This window comes from Macadamia integrifolia, chromosome 6 (assembly GCF_013358625.1).
Source record: "Macadamia integrifolia cultivar HAES 741 chromosome 6, SCU_Mint_v3, whole genome shotgun sequence".
Classification (NCBI taxonomy): domain Eukaryota; kingdom Viridiplantae; phylum Streptophyta; class Magnoliopsida; order Proteales; family Proteaceae; genus Macadamia; species Macadamia integrifolia.
The window spans coordinates 33,267,548-33,293,447 of NC_056562.1; the positions used below are offsets into that span (position 1 = coordinate 33,267,548).

The following is a 25,900-nucleotide window of genomic DNA, read 5'->3' on the forward strand; positions in this document are numbered from 1 at the left end:
TTCACACTACCGCTCCTGCACCCAGATACAAAGTGGCAATATGACAATCAGACGATTTTCACACCACCGCTCTTCGCCTAGATACAGTGGGATGAAATGACAACCCCACCCTTTTGAAATACAAAATCCCTCTCATCACCTATTGATGAGCATATGCATTTATGCACCCCTCATTGGTAAGGGTGTCAAATCGGATCTGAAATCGAAAATTGAATCTAATTTCAAATGGTTAAATCTTGGATTTGAAATAAGTATTTATAATTCGATTCGGTCCGGATCTGAATTTATGTCAAGAACCGACAGTTCTAATCGAAACAGAACCGAATAACTTAATGTCATTTTTTCTTCCTCAACTAAAAACTTGACGTACCTTATATAGAAACCCGACATAGTCAATCACCTATATGATAAATCATCTAATAGAGTTTCAATTATAGTCCAACTCTAAAACCCCTTGTCTGTCAATTATCATTTAGGTGATTGATTGCTCAGGATCATTAACGATATTTAGTTTCAATCACTTAAATGATAAATCATCTAATAGAGTTTCAAGTAGTGAAATTAATGATATTAGAAGTTCAATAGATGATCAATTGCTCAGGATCATTAGTAGACGTTAACGATATTGAAACATGTCCATTGATAGCTCATGATTTTTTGTTCATTCTTTTGTTGGGGAAGACCAATAACCTAGTGAATGAGCATTTATATTTTGTCTTCTGAATAGCAGCTGCATAATAAAATCAAATTTGAAACTGGATACTGAAACCAAATAAGAACCGAATACAAAACCCGAATATGAACCAAAATCGGATCGGAACTGGATAGGTCAAGTACGATTACCAATTTTCAGAACCGAGATGAGACTTGGTTCGATTCTGGATCACACTAACACTCCTTGGACCTGAAACCATAACTGGACTGAATACCTGGTTCTTGACCGATTGACACCCTTACTCATTGGTTCCCATGTAGGCGCAAGGGCAATCGATCAAGGAATGTACCTATCTCCTTCATGCTTTCATGGAGTTCAGATCAAGTCTTCATATAAGAATCATTCTGGTATGGTGCCTGATCCACACTTGGAATCCACTTAATTTCTCTGTTCTTCTAATAAGTCGAGAGGTTAAATGAATTCCAAACGGTGGATCAGACACCGTACGTACGAACTTGGCATGTTGTATGAGATGGTAATAAAGATAATCACTCTTAAAGTGGATGGAAGATATAGAGCCCAACTGCTAAAGGATTATGCATCTATATATATGGGCAAGTTGCAAAATCTCCCCAGGGGAAAAACATTTGATTAGCCATTAGTGGGCACAATTATGGATCCATCAAGAATTACACCGTGCCCAGTTGCAAAATTGGAGCTTGTAGACAATAATGGCTTCCATCACAAGTTGCATGCCTGTCTTATTATTATATTTAAGGATTTAACTCAAAAGAGGACATGCATCAAGGTCCTAAAACTCGGGAACGGTCAAGCTCAATACCATTTTAATATCGATCTAGATCAGTTTGGATCGAACCATGTCGGATAGATCTACTCCTCTTTTTTTAATCAGTTTTTATGACAATTTTACCCTTAGACCGTATATGTGGATCAGGATTGGAGATCAATCAAGGTCGATACCATTATGATCCAACTGATACTAACAATTCCGTTCCAATTTTTAGAACCATGACATGCATACAATCAAATTCCATATATGTGTCCAGAACTCCAGATTGATGAGATTCTTCACCAAAAAAAAAAATATGACGAATCAAATGATATTTCTGTTCCAATTTTTGCCTCGTCTTCTCCCTCTGAATGAAACTTTTCCTTGCCATAATGGTTCAGGTCCTATTATTCTCAATGATACAAGTCGAGTCCTAGATGTAAAAATAGAAGAGGGTAGGTCCCCCTTTTCATAGAAAGCAATGAGATTATCATGACAGGGGGCACATGACAATTAAGGTAGATTGCAAGGTGCATATTGCTTTATGTATTTAGTCAGAAGAGGACATGTATACAATTAAATTCTGTATATACATCCAAATTGACTAGACCAAGAGGCACATGACGACAAAAATAGGTTGCAAGTTGCATGTCACCTTATGAATTTAGTTTAGAGATTTAACTCAAAAGAGACATGCATACACTCAAATTCCATAAATACATCCAAACTGACTAGGCCAAGGGGCACATGACAAGAAATGGTAATGCTATGTTTCTCACTCCCATTCCTTTCTCTCTTTGTAGACTCGAGTAAGGACATAATCAACAAGTTCCATGTCAAGATTTGAATTTAATTTGAAAGAGATGTGTATACAATCAAATTCCATACCTACATCCAAATTGATTTAGCTAAGGTCAGGGGATACATGACAAGAAGTGGTAGAATGCTCACCCGCTCCTTTCTCTTAATTTTCGTAGACTTGGACAAGGACATTATCAATCGTGGCTGTCCATTCGTTGGACACGTCCAATTCAATTAACCTTCTAATTATTACACATCTAAAACATAGATTATTTCTGAGGTATCATTGCCTCAATCTTTAACTAGTTTTAAAAAATTGTAATTAAGATGCAAAATTAAAAGACTTGCCATCAACAAAAACTAACAAGATTATTTTTTATATAAATATATGTATTTATTCCAGAGTATGGTATGGGTATCAATGAATCAAAAGCATCAAGGCATGGAGATGTGTTGGGTCCCAGAATGCCCCTGTTGGAGATATTCACAAGAGGCCCATAGATGAAATGTTTAAACATTGGATACAGAAGTGGGACCACACTAAATGTTCATTATTCTTTCCTCCGCGTATGGCCAATTGTCACAAAATTCAATGATCACCACTCAGTGGTCCATAGCCCTAGGCAACTGGTCCTAATTGAGAAGTTCTAGAAATTCATTGACTCATTTGTAGACTTGACATCTTCAAAGTTATTGGTGGAATATTATCATTGTTCCTTAGTACTATCCTTTAAATATGATACTTTTCTCGAAGACAATAACAGAATAGCTATCCCTACTGCAACTCATAAATTGCATTGTTCCTATATTTGCATCTCAAAATTTGGTTCTGATGGCACTTCAGATTATTCTAGTTTTCATTTTGATGCTCTTTGGGAGCTCATTAAGGCTGCTAGGATCAGTCACTAGTGGCAATATAAGGATCATAGGAGGGAACGAGACAGATCAACTTGCTTTGCTGGAGTTTAAGAAACAAATTTATGATGATCCGTACGGAGCACTAAGTTCTTGGAATGATTCTATCCATTTCTGCAACTGGGTAGGGATCACATGTGGCCAACGTCATCGACAACGGGTTATCAGCTTGGATTTACAAGGGAAGGGCTTGGTTGGGAACATATCTCCTTCGGTAGGAAATCTCACTTTTCTTCATTTCCTCAACATTAGAAACAATAGCTTCCATGGAGAAATCCCCCAAGAAATCGGTAAGTTGATTCGACTAAGAGAAATTTACTGTGCCAACAACACTTTGGAAGGAAAACTTCCTACCAGCTTGGCAAACTGTACTCGTCTAAGAGGAATTCACTTCTCATGGAACAATCTTGTCGGGAGGATTCCAGTTGAACTATTTTCATCTTTGTCAAAGCTGGAGATAATTTCTATTAATTTTAATGGCTTGACAGGAGAAATACCAGCATCTTTTGGAAATATTTCCTCCATCCGAGTTATCTCTTTAAATGGAAATGCACTGCAAGGGAGTATTCCAAAATCCTTTGGTCGGCTAACAAACTTATTTTTTCTAGCACTTTCTCAAAATAAACTATCTGGTATGTTCCCTATCTCACTATATAATCTCTCATCTCTTGAAGTTATTTCTCTCGTATTAAACCAATTGCATGGGAGCCTTCCACGAGATATAGGCCTCACTCTTCCAAATCTCCAAATTCTAGAAGTTGCAGAGAACCTTTTCTCAGGAAGCTTTCCGGGTTCCATCTCCAATATCTCAACACTCCAATTAATCCATTTGGGTGTAAACAATTTTATTGGATCAATTCCTAACAACTTAGGAGATCTTCAAAACCTTCAACAATTCGTTATTAGTGGAAATCAATTTGGAACAGGGGAAGCTCCAAATCTCGATTTTGTAAATTCTTTGCTCAATTGTACAAATCTAGAGGTTTTTGACCTAAGCAATAATGCTTTTAAGGGCCCCCTTCCCTACTTTAAAGCCAATCTATCAACACATCTCTTACTGTTTTATTTTGGAAGTAATCTAATATCTGGAACAATTCCTTCTGGGATTCAGAATCTCGTCAACTTAACCGGATTGGGCATGGAGGGGAACTTTCTCGAAGGTAATATTCCATATGATATAGGAAAACTTTCGAAGCTTCAAAGATTATTCTTGGGTAGAAATAGACTTTCAGGACAAATACCTTCCTCAATAGGAAATCTCACTCTTTTGTATGAACTCCATTTAGAAGGTAACAACTTGAATGCAAGCATTCCTTCCAGTATTGGAAACTGTCAAAAGTTACAGCTCTTAACCCTTGATAATAATAACCTCCAAGGCCCAATACCTAAGCAAGTCTTTCTTATCTCCTACTTATCAATATTTCTCGACTTGTCTCATAATTCTCTAGTTGGATCCCTACCAATTGAAATCGGTAACTTGAAGAGTCTTTCTCTATTAAATATCTCTCACAACGATCTTTCTGGAGAAATCCCCTCCTCCATTGGTGACTGCAATAGTTTGGAACATCTTATTATGGGGCATAATTTCTTTGAAGGAACCATTCCTCAATATTTGACTCTTTTGAAGGGTCTTCAAGATTTAGTTCTCTCACTCAACAACTTATCAGGGCAAATCCCAAAAGATCTTGAGAAACTTTCAATATTGCAAAGTTTGAATTTATCCTTCAATAATCTTGAGGGGGTGGTACCAACAAAAGGAATCTTTGGAAATGCAAATGCAATTTCGGTCAAGGGAAATGATAAGCTTTGTGGGGGAATTGCAAAGTTACAACTACCTACTTGCAGTCTTGCACAATCCATGGATCAATGAAACGAGAAAAGTCTCATGCTTTTAGAATGGTTTTGGCGATAATCAGTGTGGTTTTTGGTTTACTTTTGATATCTTCCTTTCTTACCCTTTGTTGGAAAAGAAAATCAAAAAATAAACCATCATCCATACCATTAATTGGTGACAAGTTCATAAAGCTTTCCTACAAAGAGCTCTTCCAAGCAACTGGAGGATTTTCTTCAACAAATTTCATAGGTTCCGGAAGTTTTGGCTTTGTATACAAAGGGATTATCAACCAAGGTGAAACCATTGTCGCAGTCAAGGTACTCAACCTTCAAAATCCAAGAGCTTACAAGAGCTTTATGGCTGAATGCAAAGCATTAAGAAATATTCGGCATCGAAATCTTGTCAAGATCTTAACCTCCTGTTCAAGTCTTGATTCCAAAGGCGAAGATTTCAAAGCTCTTGTTTATGAGTTTATGCCCAATGGGAGTTTATGTGATTGGTTGTATCTGCCAATGGAGGCACATGATCACTCAAGGAATTTAAGCCTTCTTCAAAGACTAAACATCGCAATTGATGTGGCTTCTGCATTGGATTACCTTCATTATCATTGTTATGGGACAATTGTTCATTGTGACTTGAAGCCAAGCAATGTTCTACTTGACAATGATATGACTGCACATGTCAGTGATTTTGGTTTGACGAGGCTACTTTTAGAACCTGATGACAACTCATCCCAGATTCAAACTAGTTCTGTTGGGATAAAAGGATCTATTGGCTATGCTGCTCCAGGTAAAAAATAAATTATACAATTTTATTTTGAGTTATCAACATATTAAATTTTGATTCTATACATCTAAATGCTATTACTAAGATGTTGTTGTCCATTCTAATCAAAATCCATTGTTGGGTGTTAAACATGATTAAATGATGATTTAGAAAAAGAGTAAAATTCTAAAGATCCTATTTATTAGGATTAATATTTCAATCCAACTATTATTACACATTTAGATCTCGTTCTAGAGTTGATTGTGTCAATCAACACACTTTTCTATTTTAATTAGTTTTTTTTAGTAAATATCTTACTTAGATTGGATCATGGTTTTATCCATATCCATTTCAATTTGGAATTGGTTATACTACGAGTGCACTGGACCCTAGTTCCTAGTTGGACCGAATTTAGAATCGATTGATTCTATCATTATCAAAAGAATTATGGTCCCAAATTGAAGAAATGATTATGTAACTTGCTACTTTTTAGTAACGTGTTCACAATTTTCATATTTTAGACCATAATTTCTATTATTATATGAAAAAAATATGCAGATCGACCTCTTTTTGTTATACTAACAATAAGAGCGAGGTTTCTAAATTTCAGAATATGGCATGGATGGAAGAACGACTATACAAGGTGATATGTTTAGCTATGGTATCCTTTTATTGGAGATGTTCACAGGGAAAAGCCCAACAGATCAGATGTTTACCAATGACTTAAATCTCCATAACTTTGCAAAGGCATCTTTTCCCATCCACGTGATGCAAATTTTAGATCCAAAACTCCTACCCAAGGAAGAACAAAGTGAAGAAATTGAAGAAGATGTTGTCAACAGAATTGAAGGTCCTAGTCATAAGACATATAAATTGCAAGATTGCATAACATCAATATTTGAAATTGCACTCCAGTGCTCCATGGAATCGCCAAGAGAATGTATGAACATGAATGATGTTATGAGAGGACTACATTTGATCAAAGGGAATTTTTTTTGAAGCAAGAATCTAGGAATATAGAGCAGCTATGCCCGATTAGAAGGTAATTTTAAATTTATTACTTTTGTAGTTATTGTGTTGTCTTAGCCACTTAATGCCTATGGAAAACCTGGGGAAAAGAAATTTCTAGATCATACAGAATAGGTAAGTTGATTTAGAGTTTTTCACTTTATGGTTTTAAAAAACGGTATTAATACCGATACCAATACGGATCAGCCATATGGGGCTGGTTGATTTTGCCCTCAATTTTGATTAAAAATTATTATTTTTGGAGAAATTTGCCCCCAGTTAGAACTATTCAACTGATATAGAATCAGGCAGGTATCGGTATTGGGAACTACCAATACCAATAGGGATCCGGTATAATTTTCTAGATAGATTTACCCATAGTTAGAACCATTCCGCCGATATAGGATCAGGCAGGTATCAATATCAGTGACAATCGATATAAATATAGATTAGCCGATATGCCAAATCTGGTACCAGTTTTTAAAATGATGATTCACATATGATAATTAAGTTGGCGGTTAGAAGAGTTTAAGACTCAATTTCAACCTTACCTGAGCCCAATTTGTATCAAGATTGTACTAGTTTTTGACAAGTAACTAAATTCCAAACTTTGGGGTGTGTTAAGAATGCCAAAATCCAAAATGGATGCATAGCTCTGAAATCAGGATGTTTTTCTCGCTTTACAATGAGATATAGACCCATGATCTATTTTGATAATGCTCCAAACATAGCCTAAGATATCAAATGATGAATCGCAAGAATTTATTTGAGTTGTTTTGTGGTTGTGAAGTGTGTGGATTTTAATGTGCAGGTTCAATATCAGCTGTAAGAATGAAAAGTATGACTCCTTAACAAGGATTGCAACAAGCCGAAAACTTGAAAATTGATGATCTACTGGTGGAGTCTGATACAAAGGAGAATGTGACCAATTTGTTTGATGGAGGACAATTATACAGATTGGCCATACATGTACTATCCATCACTTTGACGTTAAAGTGTCTTTTATTATATTTTCATTTTCTTTCATTTGTTTATTATCATATACCACTTTTTTTTTTTTGCTAACGATGGCTATCTAGACTTTTGGCCTGACTTATCCCGCGAGTCCATACTGATCTCACAACTGCATGGACCGGGTCATACTGGGGTTAAATGAAAACCATTCAACTTTCACTAAAAGCAGTAAAGAGCACTAAACACCCCCGTGTGAGATACCATGGGAATAACATATCTCAAGTTTCTAAGATTCTGGATTTTCTTGTCAAGCTTTTTGATGTGTTATTTCATAATATTAATAATGAAAATCATTATCTTCACATGAATAGAAAAGGGAAAAAATAAAGTTCAGGTTTTTATCATGGGATTTTGCTTCCTTTTAACGGTGTTAGAATTTGTGGTTCAGGTTATGGGTGTTAGTTGGGACTGTTTTGATAAATTGGGGAGGGTGTTAACTTCCAATATTTTAGAGCTAGGACTAGAAAATTATCACTTAATTAATGCCAAACCTTGAAATTAGTACCAATTATAAGGGTTGTGGTTCTGGTTTTGATTCTTATATCACTTCTTGTTATTCATAGGTCTGAAGACTAAAACACTGGTCAATAGAGCTCAAATAAAATGGTATTTAGGCTGCTTTTGGTAGTCATTCAGAAAAACGTTTATGATGTTTTTCCGTTCTATAGGAATAGAAAAATGGAATAAAGCATTTGGTGTCAACTTGGTGTTTTCGGTTTTTTTTGGAAAGAAAAGGGAAAAAAAAACTCTAGAAACGCAAAATGATAGAACAACGAAACCTTGTTCCGTCATTTCCTTTACATTCCAAATACAAAAAAAGTGAACAACTAGAGTAATTGTTATGAAATAAGTTCACCAAACACTATTTTTTTTTTTTAAATGACATTTTGACACAGAAACTAAAAATTCTATTTTTGACACAAAACGTCGTTTCTGAAACTGAATGACTATCAGAAGCAGCCTTAACATATTGAGTTCATAAATAATTGGGGAATAGGTCCATGCATAATCACGCATGGGAATCCAACGATTCTTTAAATTGGGGGTTGGTCATTTCGACCCCCTATTGTCTCCATTCATTGTCGTGTGCACGTCCATGCACAAAACCTTTGGCCTAAACAATATATAATAAAATTAAATAAAATATATTAAATATAATCCCATGGACTCAATGGTCCATTTCAATATGCGTGCGCTTGGCTCAAGAAAGTGATTGATGAGTGAAAAAAATTAGACACTTGCAGATAAACTCCCGTAATTGGAACTTGATCGGCTCTAACAAGTTAATCGATTTGGTCTGATTTTGATCCTAAAATATAAAATACCAGTGGCTAAGAATAGGACCGACCTATTAATAATCAGTTCTGATCAATTTCGATTTTTAATTGTTTGATTCTGGTCTAGTTCCAATTCCTGCCCTAGATTGACATTCATATAACTTAGGTGGAACTAGTGAACTTTATGTTGGAATGACCAAATAGTTGAAATATTTACTGGAACAACAAGGGGTTAGCGCAGTTGACTTGGAGGGGACAAGGTACTCCGCCTCAGGGAGCGAGGTCCCGTGATCAAACCTTCAACGCTGCACCTAACTTCTTGAGGCCATCGCACAAGAATTTGTTTCGGACTGATAATATCACAATGACCCCAAGGATTAGCTCTACACAATTCAAGGCATAGAGACTAGCAAGAGATGTTGGATTTTCATTTTTATTATGTAGTTGTTATAATTGTTATATTTTGTGCAATTGTTTATTTATACCGGTACTTGTTCACAATCATAATGATGTTTTATCTTAAGGAAAAAGGTTCTCTGTGACGCTAGGGTAGGCTGCAATAGCGCATTTGTGCCTATCTCTCTCCTATATGAAATTACATTATTGCCTTCTAATTTACGATACAATTTGATGCACGTTTGTGCGTTCCTCTATACCACTTGCCGAAAGAATCCTCTATGTTTTTCATATTTACAAAAGGCTTTTATTTTTGTGTGCCACATAGAAGGTGATATAGGTTATTGTCACAATATATGGATACACCTATAATAACCCATAAAATAAAATAAGAATCTAGTTGATCTAGTGCCAGAAATTCGGGATGTAAATGGATCGGATACAGATCGAACTTGAATCAGAAGTGATCGGACACGGATACCCCTAAATGGATATGGATGCAAATCAAATTCGGATTTTCAACCATCCGTTTACTCTCTGACTTATGCAATCTGGACCGACCTTCCTCTCCCCCCATAATGAATACAATTTGCTCTTAATCCATCTTTCTAAGTTGCCTTAGCTCTTTTCTTCATTCTCTAGAACATGTCTAAACTTCAAGAACCCTTAAAATCATTAATTTATTATTTAATCAGATCAAATAATTATTTTTCAAATAATTCGGACTTTAATCATGATACCCTTTGATCGGATACGGATACCCCTAATCCCCTGTACAAACATGGATTCGGATTTTGACTATCCATTTACATCCCTGCCAGAAACGCCAGACATGCAAGAGAATGAAAGCATGATTGGAGTGCTCTATGGTGCAAGGGTGCACGGTATATCTTGTAGCGTAGCACAACGGCTCGACATGTGGACAATTGTTGATCCAGTGGCCTATCTCTCTCCTATATGGAATTACATTATTGCCTTCTAATTTACTATACAATTTGATGCGCGTTTGTGCGTTCCTCTTTACCACTTGCCGAAAGAATCCTCTATGTTTTTCATATCTACAAAAGGCTTTTATTTTTGTTTGCCACATAGAAGTTGATATAGATTGTACATGGATACACCAATAATAACTCATAAAATAAAATAAGAATCTAGTTGATCTAGTGCTAGAAACTACGGATGTAAACGGATCGGATACAGATCGAACTTGAATCAGAAGTGATTGGATCTGGATATTTCATGGTCGGATATGAATACCCCTAAATGGGTATGGATGCAGATCAAATTTGGATTTTGAACCATTTATTTACTCTCTGACTTATGTAATCTGGACTGACCTTCCTCTCCCCCCCCCCCAATGAATACAATTTGCTCTTAATCCATCTTTCTAAGTCGTCTTAGTTCTTTTCCTCATTCTCTAGAAAATGTCTAAACTTCAAGAACCCTCAAAATCATTAATTTATTATTTAATCAGATTAGATAATTATTTGCCAGATAATTCTGATTTTAATCATGATACCCTTTGATCAAATACGGATACCCCTAATCCCCTATACAAACATGGATTCGGATTTTGATTATCCATTTACATCCCTACGAGAAACGCCAAATGTGCAGGAGAATGGAAGCAGGATTAGAGTCCTCTATAGTGTGGGGGGTGCGCGGTATATCTTGTAGCGAGGCACAACAGCTCGACATGTGGACAGATGTTGATCCAGTGGCCTGGGGAATTGAAGCCGTAAGGAGTTCGATGGAAGTTGCGAACCACCTGAGTTCACTAGTGAGAATCACAAATCTGTGTTTGAACTTTGAAATATACTACTCTTCACTCGATTAAACACAGGGATCATGATACTAGGGTCTGAAATCTCCTCTTCACTCTACAGATCTCTAGTTTGAAATCTCATCATCACTTCGGCTCTAACTCCAGGAGCCATTGGAACGTTCTTTTCTGTTCACTTTGTTATAGGGTTTTGCCTCTGAAATCCTCACCTCAAGTAGACCTTCTCACTCTACCGTGAAGGAAAATTGAGAAATGTTGGGTCCTCCTCACAAGTCAAGAGGAGGGTCAGCTGTCCTTTGAAAAGAAAAAAAAATTTGAGAAGAAGATAAGAGAGAAAGAGTGGGGGAAAAGTAACTGCCCCCCTCTCTCTCTCACTCTCTCGGCCTCATTTCTCTCTCCCCCCCACCCTCTCTGTCCGAGCTCTCTCTCCCTCTCTCGGTCTGTCTCTCACTCTCTGTCTCTCTTTTCTTGGACTCTCTCTAATCTCTCATTTTTCTTTCTCTGAGAAGAAAAGAAAAGAGGAAGCAGAGAGATTCAGTTTTTTGCTCTCTATTCTTCACCTTCATCCTGGTTTGTGAAACTAGAAGGTGAGCTTTTTGAGAAGAGATCTATAGCGGCGTGGCAGCATTTTTTGTGTCCAGGGAAGCAGGGAAGGTGACAGTTCTTCATGTATTTGTCATTTTCAGTTGAAGTGAGTGTTTTTTGTTCATGTGATTCCACCTTGTTATTTTGGTGAGATATTTTGTTATCCAGGAGTAGGGTATTACTCTTGATGTTTATTGGTAACCTCTAGTATATCTAGAGAGAACTGTGTAACTCCATTATTTGCATAATGAAAGTTTGATCTGGAATAGGTCTCGTGGTTTTTACCTTTCTCATTGAGAGGGTTTTCCACATTAAAAATTGGTGTCTTCTATTTTGGTTTGGCTTGATCGATTTTATCTGCATTATTGGCTATTGCATATTTTTATTGGTTTTGTATCTCTATTATTTGCACATAAGTGGTGGAAAACGGATTTGTTTTTCCTCAATAAGTGGTATCAGAGCTTGGTTGTAAGTGTGTGTAAACAATGGAAGGGAACACTGGAACAAGGATGGTCAGTTTGAATGGAAGCAACTGGATGATTTGGAAAGTAAAAATGGAAGACTTATTATATTGTAAGGATCTATCTGCACCTGTAGAGGGTGACACAGAAAAGCAAGAAAAAATGTCTGATGCAGATTGGAAAGCTTTAGATCTAAAAGCTGTTGGTTTCATTTGATAATGGTTGGATGATACAGTTTTTCATCATATATCCACAGAAACATCGGCTCGTTCAATGTGGAAAGAATTAAAAGGGCTATACGAATGGAAGACTGCTGGTAACAAAGCTCTTCTAATTAGAAAGCCTGTAAACCTGAAGTATAGAGAATGAAGCTCAATTGCAGAACATTTGAATGAGGTGCAAAGTATTGTGAACTAGCTCTCCACTATGAATGTTGTACTATATGACGAGTTACAAGCCTTGTTACTTCTCAGTTCATTACCTGACAGTTGAGAGACATTGGTGGTGTCTCTAAGTAATTCTGCTCCAGATGGAAAACTTACAATGGGTCAAGTAACTGGAAGTTTGTTGAATGAAGAAACAAGAAGAAAGTCCCCAAGTTCATCTCAACAAGAGGCACTTGTCACAGAGAATAGAGGGAAAAGCAAACATAGGAAACCTCAATACAGAGAGAAGTCAAAAGGAAGATCCAAGTTAAGAAAAGGAATTACATGTTACTATTGCAAAAAGGAAGGACACATGAAAAAGGAGTGCAGGAAGCTTAAAAGAGATACAGTGAAAAGAAAAAGGGAAGAGAAAAAAGAAGAAAATGATACTGCTGCTGTCAGTTCAGATGGAGACATTATTGTTTTCTCAGGCTGTGAAAAATCTTGTTTCACTCTCTCAGGTCATGACACAAACTGGATTATTGATACTGGTGCTTCATACCATGCTACCCCTCACAGAGAGTTATTTACCTCTTACAAGATAGGTGATTTTGGTGTTGTAAGAATGAGCAACAGTGGTACTTCAAAAACCATGGGGATAGGTGACATAAGTGTTAAGACAAATGTTGGCTCTAAATTGGTTCTCAAAGATATGAGACATGTACCAGAACTCTGTATGAATTTGATCTCTGCAGGGAAATTAGATGAAGATGGTTATGACAACCATTTTGGTAATGGTCGACGGAAGCTTACCAAAGGATCCCTTGTGGTGGCTAGAGGAAGCAAATGTTGCACACTGTACTACACAAAAGCACAAGTGTGCAAGGCTGAGGTGAACACAATAGAGGAGGAATCAGCTACAGACTTGTGGCATCGGCGACTTGGTCATATGAGTGAGAAAGGAATGCAAATTCTCACCAAAAGAAATTTACTTCGCAACATGAAAGGTACGCCTCTAAAACGTTGTGTTCATTGTTTGGTTGGTAAACAACATAAAGTTAATTTTTATATAAAGCTTCCTCAAATAAAAAGAAATATCTTGGAATTGGTGTATTCTGATGTTTGTGGTCCTATGAAAGTGAAAACACTTGGTGAACTATCAACTAAGTTACTGTTGAATTGACAAACTGTTCATATATTCTGGACTAATGAGAGCTAAAATCAACTAACAAATACAAAACTTACTTGGAAATTGGGATTCGAACAATATATCATCCTCTTGAGAGGATTGGCCGGATGATCGTGCCAGTCATCACCGTTAGGTTAAAGTTTTCATCTTCCCATCAATCATTCACTCATGTTGCCTGGTGGGAAAATGAATGCTCCTATTCACACCGCTCCGAGTCCACATCCTCTACAGCAAACAGTGAGGTGCAGTGAGCATCTTGAAAACATCTGGACACGCGTCCCAATGGGTGCCAGTCACCCGATGCTCACTACATCGATGCAGCTGGTGCAGACGATTTTCACACCACCGCTACTTCACCCAGATACAAAGGGACGAAATGACAACTAGAAAATTTTCACACCACCACTCCTGTGCCTTGATACAGAGGGACGAAATGACAACCCCACCCTTATGAAATACAAAATCCCTCATCGCCTATTGATGGTCATATGCGCCCCTCAATGGTTCCCACGTAGGCGCAGGGGCATGCAATCAAGGAATGTATTTCTCTCCTTCATGCTTTCATGGAGTCCAGATCAAGTCTTCGTACGAGAATCATTCTCGTATGGTGCCTGATCCACACTTGGAATCCATTTAATTTCTCTCTTCTTACAACAGGTCGAGAGATTGAGTGGATTTCAACGATGGATCAGACACCGTACATACGAGAATCTGATCCAAACTCTGCTTTCATGGGGGACCTAAAACCGATATAAGTGGCACAAGCATAGCCCCAGCCTAATAAAGGGGAATCGATACGATAAAAGGTAAAATGGTAAAAAAATATATTTTTTTAATTGAACCCAATGGTATTATTATCTGATTCAAATCAGAGCAGATTGATATGGACCTTGACTGATCTCAACTCCAATTCCGTCTTCTCAAACCTGATTCCCAATGCGAGTAATTTTATAATTAATTTGAATCACCAAAGAAACCCCAACCTAATAAAGGGGGAAGAAAAGGAAAACACCAGCTATATCCTATCGATCTGGAAAATTTTTTTGTCTCTTGAGTTGGGTCATTTTTAGTTTTGGGCGTGGACAAGCCATGTCCAATTTTGAAACATAGATTTCATGAATTAAAACAAAGGGGAAATTGTAGAACTCACTCAAAATATTTTTAAAAAAATGGATACAATTTGAAGACCATTTTACCCAAGAAGTAGGAAACAAGTCTCATAGGGATAAAAGTGAAATTGTTTGTAAAATAATTATCCAATACCAAATTTAAATACAGAGATTGAACCTTTACATCTCTTACGAAAAAACAAAAATTACACCATGAAATTTCGGTTATCTAACGAATTTAAGTATGGTGTAAAAGCACTTTTTTTTAGCAAAGGAAAGAGTTCCTTATGCAACTACTTCTACAGTTGACAGAGGTCCATTTAAGATGCCATGTGTTAGATTTTTATTGGTCAACCAGCTTGACATGTTGTATGAGATAGTATTAAAGATAATGACCCTTAAAATGGATGGAAAATATAAAATCCAAATAAAACCACTAATCTCATCGATTCGTAACAAATGGTCTAAGGAGGAAATAAGAGGAAAGACTTGGCTTGACTTGACTTGACTTGTCCTCTAAGGTCTATCTTTTGGTGGAATACTATCATAGTAAAATGAGTCCTTGTGAACAATAATGAAGATGCGTTGAGTTCTAGAATGCCCCTGTTGGAGATACTCACAAGAGGCCCATAGATGAAATGTTGAAATGTTTAAAGATTGGATACAAAAGTCGACCACACTAAATAAAGTTCATTCTTCTCTTCCTCCGTCTATGGCCAATTGTCACAAAATTCAATGGTCACCCCTTAGTGGTCCATAGCCCTAGGCAACTGGTCCTAATTGAGAAGTTCTAGAAATTCATTGACTCGTTTGTCAAAGTGATAAAAGGAAAGACTTGACACCTAAGGTCCAGTTATTGGGGGAATATTATCATTCTTCCCTTACTAAGTTAGTATCCCATAAATAGGATGCTTTTCTCATGGACAATAACGTACCGAGTAGTAATATATCCTACCACAACTCATAAATATATTGCATTGTTTCTACAGATTGGTGTCCCAAAATTTGATTCTCATGGCATTTCTTCGGCTTATTCTAGTTTTCATTTTGATGCTCTTTGGGAGTTCATTGAGGCTGTTAGAATCAGTCACCACTGGAAGTAGAAGGATCATAGAAGGGAACGAGGCAGATCGACTTGCTTTACTGGAGTTTAAGAAACAAATTTATGATGACCCGTACGGAGTAGTAAGTTCTTGGAATGATTCTATCCATTTCTACAACTGGGTAGGGATCACATGTGGCCATCATCATCGACAACGGGTTATAAGCTTGGATTTACAAGGGAAGGGCTTGGCTGGGAACACATCTCCTTCCATAGGGAATCTCACTTTTTTGCATTTCCTCATCATTGGAAATAACGCCCTCCATGGAAAAATCCCCCAAGAAATCGGTAAGCTGAGTAGACTACAGTACATTGCTTTTCAAAACAACAGTCTGGAAGGAGAACTTCCTGTTAGAGATCCTTTACCATATTAAACATATGAATAATTCTATAGCGTTTAGAATACAAAAATCATCAACTAATCATAAAAGATTAATCATGGGTATAGTCCCTAAATCAAGAACAATAAAGTACTCACATCTTAAAATACATAACTATATAAATTTACAATATCTATAATAAATAATGGGACATCCATGACATGAACCATAAATAGGAATAGAGAAGTATGTACCTGTGTAAGTTTAGAAATCCCATGAGCATAGATCATGAACCTCTGTTCCATGTGATTAAACATTACTCCCATGAATATGACAATGAAGAACTACACAAGTGGAGTCCTTTTATTGAGATCTTCTACTAAGATCTTTTGCAGCCTCTTATTTTAGGGTTTCCTCTCTTTCTGTATACTTGCTCTTGTGAGAAAGTCGTACTCCCAAAACTAATAAGGCATTAAGTAATAGTTGTAGAGACCGTAAATATTATATTTATAATAGAATCGCTAAAACCTTATTCCACTCTCACAATGGAAAGAGCTGGGAGTTTCTTAATTAGAGTAGATCTATTATTGCTTGGGTCCAATGGATCAATCGGTATCAGTTAAGCCCACATAAAATCCTAACAATCTCCCACTTGGGCTATACTGATATTGATGTCTTTCCATTGACACCTGGCCAAATAATCCCAAGATTGAACACCACTCAAACAAACTTTGATTCAATCAATAATCTCTACTGTTGAGCAATAATAGAAAATACACCTCAATATACGGCATATAACTATCTTAGGTTAAAAACAATAGAAAACTATCAATCCAAATCGCCTGAAAATATATATATACATTTCTTTATAGATCATTTCTTGATCTAAAGATTAGTCTACCTTGAAAATCTCACAGATAGTAAACTTTGATATTAATCAACATATAGGCAAACCACCCTTTTCTTGAATTAATATCTTACTTTGGCATACCGTCATGGCTAACCGCCATTTCCATAGATTTAGGTTAAATACCCCCATAAATCATAAACTTTGATAAACAGCCTGTGATTAATCACCACTACCATGGATTTATGTTAAATACCACCATAGATCACAAACTTTGACAAATCGTCTGTGATAAACCACCACTTCTCTGGACTTAGGCTAAATACTGCCATAAATCATAAATTCTGACGAAATATCATCAATTACCTTGACTTATCGTCAATTACTTTGGCTAAGCATTGCCAATAAACCTTAGCAGGCACAATCTTTAAACTTTGACTTTTACCACCATGATATTTTTTGTTAAATAAGATCATAAAACTCCCACTACCCAAGCATATCAAAAACCTTAATAACACCAATGTCAGAAAACATAGCTCTTAAGCACTTTGTCGATAAACTTGAATGACATTACCTTTAGGTAATTGTCACATTTACCTTAGGAAACATACAATTAAATTAAATATACCACTTTGATGGGTTTCGCTCATTCCTATCATGTTTTTCACATTAGAGATGAATATATGTACAGAAGTGTATGCTTTCATGTGTTTCTTACACAATCAGGGATAATACAAACAAATTAAGCATAAATATACATAAATAATTCAGAGAACAGAATTTAAGATAAAATCAATTCAAAATTACTCCAAAATCATTATAAACTTAATAGGGCAACAAAATTGTTCCTATTTCCCTTCAGTTGTGCTTTGATCAACAACACTTGTTTGGGTTTCCTGAGAGCTAAAACCAGATTAAGTAACTTTAAAAATCTTAGGTATGAGACATATACACCAAATAATCGGGCTAAAAAATTTAATATGTACATCTAGCAGATAAACTATACAATAAATGTACATCTAGCAGATAAAACACACAAGAGTTACAACCGTAACTACATTCATATCTTTTGGGTTAAGAATGCACTGGTCTTCTTGTAAATCTAAATTTACTGTGAAATATAATTACTTTTATCACATATGGGCTTAGAACCCTCTAAGTAATAGTCATTTCCATACATGTATTTTCTTTAACTTGGGTGACATCGTCTTTGGACAAATGTCACCAACTTTATTGCGCTTGAAAAAACTATGAAAGAATAGGATGTTCCACTTTAGTGGATTCCGCACAATCCTTTCATTTCTTTCTAGAAATATACTGTGCAGCATAAAATGTGCATAAGCTTACACCCAGTTTAATTCTAACATATTTGTCCATCATATGGTGTTTCAAACAAAACATACAAGTATAAAATGACATGAATATAAATTTACTATATATTTTAGCCATATATAATTCTTTAATATCATGATAATAATAAATCAATGTAAAACTCAAAATAGTTCTTTTGCATGAAAAACAATATAGTACACTGAATTTATTCTCCCACTAGCAACCTAGTATACTGACCCTCTATTAGTAACATCCTCTCACTAGCAACCTAATATACCGAATTTGTCCTCCCATTGGTCGAGCCACATAAAATAGCTTAAGATCTATACTTTTATTCTCTCACTTAGTTCGATTAGTCATAAATTAATCCATTTATTGGAAAACACAATTCATCAAATGTGACATACATATAAACTTGTTCACATAAGCCCAAAAACAAAAGAATACCAAACATTTATCAATTGATGTTCATAAATAGGTTTTCAAAAGACAATGACAGTGTTTGAGAACTTGATATTGGATTGATCAAAATCGATACTAATCCAACCCAACCAATCCGAATTGATCAAATCGGAATACAAAAATAACACATTAAATAAACCTATAACCTATGGTCATAGTCATGAAACACTCATCCACCATATTACCATTGATCAACTGTCCAATACTTTTTAGGACAAAAATCTTTGCTTTAAAAGCATAATGTCAAACTATTGATTTGATTTTCCTAGTATAGAAAACTAGGTCTTTGAGGCATATATAGACATCCATATTCTCAAACCACTTTTAAAGACATTCAGTTTAATGGTTCAACTCAAGGAAGAATAATCTATTCAATATTTAATTAATGCATGTAACATCAATAAAATTAAAATCAATATTACATCACTAACCATTAAACATAACCAGAGTGTCAACTGAACTACATTCTCAACATTTGGGTCTGAAATGCACTAGTCCACTCAAAAACTATAATGACCATGGGAGCTCTTCAACTTCAAAAATTACTGCTATTTTTGGATGAATAGCAACGTATAGGTTAAGGTTTGCCTAAAGTACACTTGCATTTATGCTTATCTTTGATAATATCGCATTTGGACAAGTATTACGTAATTTCTGTCAACAATTTTCTATGTCTTTGAAAATAAGACAAAACCTTTGAGTTGTAAATCTATTGCAGTAATCTTAGATTTTACCACTTTGGTGGGTTCCATCAATTTCACTGTAATAGCTTACAATTACACCTGACAGCTTAAATTTATAGGTTATTTAAACATGAGCTAAATGTCATTTAAATGTAAAAGAACAAGTATATAACTATTAGCAAAATAAACATTACAATGCTCAATTATCAATTACTTCAAAAGTGTCAACTAGAACTACATCCCTATCTTTGGGTCTGAAACATACTGGTCCACTCAAGTTTCTGCTATTACTGCGAGACTTCTTCTAACTTTCGAAAAGTACTGCCACCTTTGGATGGACAACATCTTCTAGGTTGAGAAATTCTTATTCTGTTTTTCAATTACTTTAACTTTAACTTTTCTTTGATAATGTCACATTTGGGTGAACATTAGCAACCTTGCTATCAACCATTATTCTCTATCTTTTCAAACAAAGAAGACCTTTGATTTGTATTCTATTATAATAAGGTTGAACTTTACCACTTTGGTGGATTCCATCCAATCTTACTGCAATAGTCTACAAATTCATTCCAGCAGCTAAAAGTGGGATTGTTTAAGCATGAATAAAAAAAAATATTTATAAACAAAAACATGAACTATCATTACCAAGAATAAACAAGTTCATATTCTGATATGCAAGTAATGTATGAGTTGATTTTCTTTTATTTTTTTTCAATTAATAAGAAAATTATGAAGAATCATTAAACACATATACTTGTAACTTATACAAAACAGATCATAAAATTTGACCAAAACTAGACTCATAATATATCAAAATGAAGAGCACGAAAAACTGGACTCAACGTAAAAAATCAAGGTGAAAAATTCTTCACCGTTTGCCCGTACGAGCCATTTGAAGTTACAGAAAAATATGAATCAAAATCAATATAGTTTGCCCAAACCAACCGGTTCGGCCAAGCGGTCTAATCCAGTTCGGGCATATTAGTTCCAGGTCAAAAATCTAGGTCAAACCCGATTGTCTTCGGGTCGGGTATCTGGGTCAAATGGTCAACCTTTGACCCAGTCAAATAAGTTGGTCATGAATTGACCCACTATACCTCCAAGTCAACTCGGTAGGGTTTTCGAGTTGACCCGACAATGACTCGCAGCCTTTCTTTTTTTTTTTAATAAAAAAATTTTTTTCCTCTCTCCTTCGGCAGTCGATTTCTGGCAACACATGTCGATGCATCTAGAGGTTTTTGGTGACTTACGATATGCCACCGTAACCATCTTCTCGTCTTCTACAACTTTTGTGAAGAAATTTTTTTTATCCGAAACCTTTAAGTGATGGTAAAATTACTATTCTCATGATTTGGGACCAAAACCCTATACAAAATCAATTTTTCTTTAATTTTTCTTGATTCTAACACTATAAGGCTTGGCTCTGATACCAATTGTTGGAGATCCTTTACCATATTAAACATATGAATAACCCTATAGTGTTTAGAATACAAGAATCATTAACCAATCATAAAAAATTAATCATGGGTGTAATCCTTAAACCAAGAACAATAAAGTACTCTCATCTTAAAATACATAACCATATAAATTTACCATATCTATAATAAACAATGGGACATCCATGACATGAACCATAAATAGAAATAGAGAAATACATGTGTAAGTTTAGAAACCCCATGAGCATAGATCATAAATCTGTCCCATGTGGTTAAACATTACTCCTATGAAGATGACAACGACGAACTACATAAGTGGAGTCCTTCTACTAAGATCTTCTATTGAGATCTTCTGTAGCCTCTTACTTTAGGGTTTTCTCTCTTTCTGTGTACTTGCTCTTGTGAGAAAGCCGTGCTCCCAAAACCAATAAGGCATTAAGTAATGGCTGCAGGGACCGTCAGTATTCTATTTATAATAGAACCCCTAAAACCCTATTCCACTCTTACAATGGAAAGAACTAGGAGTTTCTTAATTAGAGTGTGTATATTATTGCTTGGGCCCAATGGATCAATTGGTATCAGTTAAGCCCACATAAAAATCCTAACACTTCCAACCAGCTTGGCCAACTGTACTAGTTTAAGAGAAATTTACTTCTACTATAACAATCTTGTTGGGAAGATTCCAATTGAACTATTTACATCTTTATCAAAGCTGGAGATAATTTCTATTCATCACAATGGCTTGACAGGAGAAATTCCAGCGTCTTTTGGGAACATTTCCTCCTTCCAAAAAATCTCTATAGGGGTAAATGGACTGCAGGGGAGCATTCCAAAATCCTTTGGTCGATTAGAAAACTTATTTTTTCCAAGAGTTGGTGAAAATAAGCTATCTGGTATGTTCCCCATCTCACTATTTAATCTCTCATCTCTTGAAGTTATTTATCTCGTATTAAACCAACTGCATAGGAGCCTTCCACAATACATAGGCCTCACTCTTCCAAGTCTCCAACTTCTAGGATTTCTAAGTAACATTTTCTCAAGGTGCATTTCGGATTCCATCTCCAACATCTCAACACTCCGATATTTTGATCTCACTACAAACAAGTTTATTGGATCAGTCCCAAACAACTTAGGAGGTCTTCAAAACCTTAAAAAATTCCTTATTGATGGGAATCATCTTGGAACAGGGAAAGCTGATGATTTAGATTTTGTAAATTCTTTGCTCAATGGTACAGATCTAGAGATTTTGGAGCCAAGCAAAAATGCTTTTAAAGGTCCCCTTCCCAACTTCAAAGCCAATCTATCAACGCAACTCTTACAGTTTATATTAGGAGAGAATCAAATATCTGAAACCATTCCTGTTGGGATTCAGAATCTTGTCAACTTAACCGCATTGAGCATAGAGGAGAACTTTCTCAAATGTAATATTCCATATGGTATAGGGAAACTTTCGAAGCTTCAAAGATTATTCTCAGGTAGAAATAAGCTTTCAGGACAAATACCTTCCTCTATAGGGAATCTCATTCTTTTGTATGAACTCCATTTAGAAAGAAACAACTTGAATGCAAGCATTCCTTCCAGTATTGGAAATTGTCAAAAGTTACAACTCTTAACCCCTAATAATAATAATCTCCAAGGCCCAATACCTGAACAACTCTTTCTTATTTCCTACTTATCAATATTTCTCGACTTGTCTCATAATTCTCTAGTCGGATCCCTACCAATTGAAATCGGTAACTTGAAGAGTATTTCTCTATTAAATATCTCCCACAACAATCTTTCTGGAGAAATCCCCTCCTTCATTGGTGATTGCAATAGTTTGGAACATCTTATTATGGGGCATAATTTCTTTGAAGGAACCATTCCTCAATATTTGACTCTTTTGAAGGGTCTTCAAGATTTAGTTCTTTCACTCAACAACTTATCAGGGCAAATCCCAAAAGATCTTGAGAAACTTTCAATATTGCAAAGTTTGAATTTATCCTTCAATAATCTTGAGGGGGTGGTACCAATAAAAGGAATCTTTGGAAATGCAAATGCAATTTCGGTCAATGGAAATGATAAGCTTTGTGGGGGAATTGCAAAGTTACAACTACCTACTTGCAGTCTTGCACAATCCATGGATCAATGAAACGAGAAAAGTCTCATGCTTTTAGAATGGTTTTGGCGATAATCAGTGTGGTTTTTGGTTTACTTTTGATATCTTCCTTTCTTACCCTTTGTTGGAAAAGAAAATCAAAAAGTAAACCATCATCCATACCATTAATTGGTGACAAGTTCATAAAGCTTTCCTACAAAGAGCTCTTCCAAGCAACTGGAGGATTTTCTTCAACTAATTTCATAGGTTCCAGAAGTTTTGGCTCTGTATACAAAGGGATTATCAACCAAGATGAAACCCTTGTCACAGTCAAGGTACTCAACCTTCAAAATCCAAGAGTTTACAAGAGCTTTATGGCTAAATGCAAAGCATTAAGAAATATTCGGCATCGAAATCTTGTCAAGATTTTAACTTTATGTTCAAGTCTTGATTCCAAAGGCGAAGAATTCAAAGCCCTTGTTTATGAGTTTATGCCCAATGGGAGTTTATATGATTGGTTGTATCTGCCGATGGAGGCACATGATCACTCAAGGAATTTAAGCCTTCTTCAAAGACTAAACATCGCAATTGATGTGGCTTCTGCATTGGATTACCGTCATTATCATTGTTATGGGACAATTGTTCATTGTGACTTGAAGCCAAGCAATGTTCTACTTGACAGTAATATGACTGCACATGTTAGTGATTTTGGTTTGGGGAGACTACTTTTAGAACCTAATGACAATTCCTCCCAAACTCAAACTAGTACCATTGGGATAAAAGGATCTATTGGCTATACTGCCCCAGGTAAAAAATAAACTATACAACTTTATTTTGAGTTATCAACATATTAAGTTTTGATCCTATAGATCTAAATGCCATTACTAAGTTGTTGTTGTCCATTCTAATCAAAATCCATTGTTGGGTGTTAAACATGATCAAATAATGATTTAGAAAATGAGTATAGTTCTAAAGATCCATTTTATTAGTTTAGTATTTCAATCCAACTATTAGTATACATTTAGATCTTATTCTAGATAGTTGATTATGTAAATCAACATACTTTTCTATCTTAATTAGTTTTTTTTAGTAAATGTCTTACTTAGATTGGATCATGGTTTTATCCATATGCATTTCAATTTGGAATTGGATATACTATGAGTGCATTGGACCAAAGTTAGAATGGATATTTTGAATCATAATCACAAGAATTATGGTCCTAAATTGAAGAAATGATTATGTAACTTGCTACTTTTTAGTAACGTGTTCACAATTTTCATATTTCAGGCCATGATTTCTAGTATTATATGAAAAAAATATTCAGATCTCTTTTTGTTATACTAACAGTAAGAGCGAGGTTTCTAAAATTTTCAGAATATGGCATGGGTGGAAACGCAACTATATAAGGTGACATGTTTAGCTATGGAATCCTTTTATTGGAGATGTTCACAACTATACAAGGTGACATGTTTAGCTATGGAATCCTTTTATTGGAGATGTTCACAGGAAAAAGGCCAATAGATCATATGTTTACTAATGACTTAAATCTCCATAACTTTGTAAAGGCATTTTTACCCATCCACGTGATGCAAATTTTAGATCCAAAACTCCTGCCCAAGGAAGAACAAAGTGAAGAAATTGAAGAAGATGCTATCAACAAAATTGAAGGTCTTAGTCACAGGACAGATTAATTGCAAGATTGCATAACATCAATATTTGAAATTGCACTCAACTGCTCTATAGAATCGCCAAGAGAACGCATGAACATGAATGCTGTTATGAGAGGACTACATTTGATCAAAGGAAAATTTTTTTGAAGCAAGAATCTATGAATATAGAGCAACTATGCCTGATTAGAAGGTAATTTTGAATTTATTACTTTTGTAGTTATTGTGTTGTCTTAGCCACTCAATGCCTATGGAAAACCCGGGGAAAAGAAATTTCTAGATCATGCAACATAGGTAAGTTGATCTAGAGTTTTTCACATCATGGTTTTAAAAAACGTTATTGATACCAACACCAATACAGATCAGCCATATGGGGCCTCATCGGATGGCTTCACCCTCAATTTTGATTAAAAAATTATTTCTGGAGAAATTTTTCTCCAATTAGAATTATTGAACTGATATAGAATCATGCAGGTATCGGTATTGGGAACTACCACTACCAATAGGATCATGTATCATTTTCTGGATAGATTTACCCATAGTTAGAACCATTCCACCGACACAGGATCAAGCAAGTATCAATATTAGGGATGATTGATATCAATATAGATTAGCCGATATGCCAAATCCGATACCATCTTTTAAAACAATGATTCACTTATGATAATTAAGTTCGAGGTTGGAAGAGTTTAAGACTCAATTTCAACCTTACCTGAGCCCAATTTGTATCGAGATTGTACTAGTTTTTGACAAGTAACTAAATTCCAAACTTGGGGGTGAGTTAAGAATGCCAAAATCCAAAATGGATGCATAGCTCCGAAATTAGGAATATTTTTCTCGCTTTACAATGAGATACAGACCCATGATCTATTTTGTTAATGCTCCAAACATAGCCTAAGGCATCAAAAGATGAATCACAAGAATTCACTTGAGTTGTTTTATGGTTGTGAAATGTGTGGATTTTAATGTGCAGGTTCAAGATCAATTGTTTGAATGAAAAGTATGACTCCTTAACAATGATTGCAAC

The 25,900-nt window shown here is 35.6% G+C and overlaps 3 protein-coding genes across 3 annotated transcripts; all 3 read left to right on the forward strand.

Moving 5' to 3' along the window:
- Positions 1-3,060: 3,060 nt before the first annotated feature.
- Positions 3,061-5,025, forward strand: LOC122082228 (LRR receptor-like serine/threonine-protein kinase EFR; the record flags this gene model as incomplete). Its single annotated transcript, XM_042649698.1, has 1 exon — positions 3,061-5,025. A coding segment is annotated over exon 1 (1,947 nt), but the record flags the coding sequence as incomplete, so codon positions are not given.
- A 2-nt stretch (positions 5,026-5,027) lies between these two features.
- On the forward strand, positions 5,028-7,741 carry LOC122080739 (probable LRR receptor-like serine/threonine-protein kinase At3g47570). The gene is made up of 3 exons (XM_042647555.1): positions 5,028-5,784; positions 6,371-6,802; positions 7,580-7,741. Exons 1-2 carry the CDS (start codon positions 5,028-5,030, stop codon positions 6,757-6,759), a joined length of 1,146 nt encoding a protein of 381 aa, XP_042503489.1. The 3' UTR covers positions 6,760-6,802; positions 7,580-7,741.
- A 15,515-nt stretch (positions 7,742-23,256) lies between these two features.
- On the forward strand, positions 23,257-25,866 carry LOC122082229 (probable LRR receptor-like serine/threonine-protein kinase At3g47570). The gene is made up of 2 exons (XM_042649699.1): positions 23,257-24,013; positions 25,847-25,866. The coding sequence occupies exons 1-2, from the start codon at positions 23,257-23,259 to the stop codon at positions 25,864-25,866; spliced, it is 777 nt and encodes a 258-aa protein (XP_042505633.1).
- The last annotated feature ends 34 nt before the right edge of the window (positions 25,867-25,900 follow it).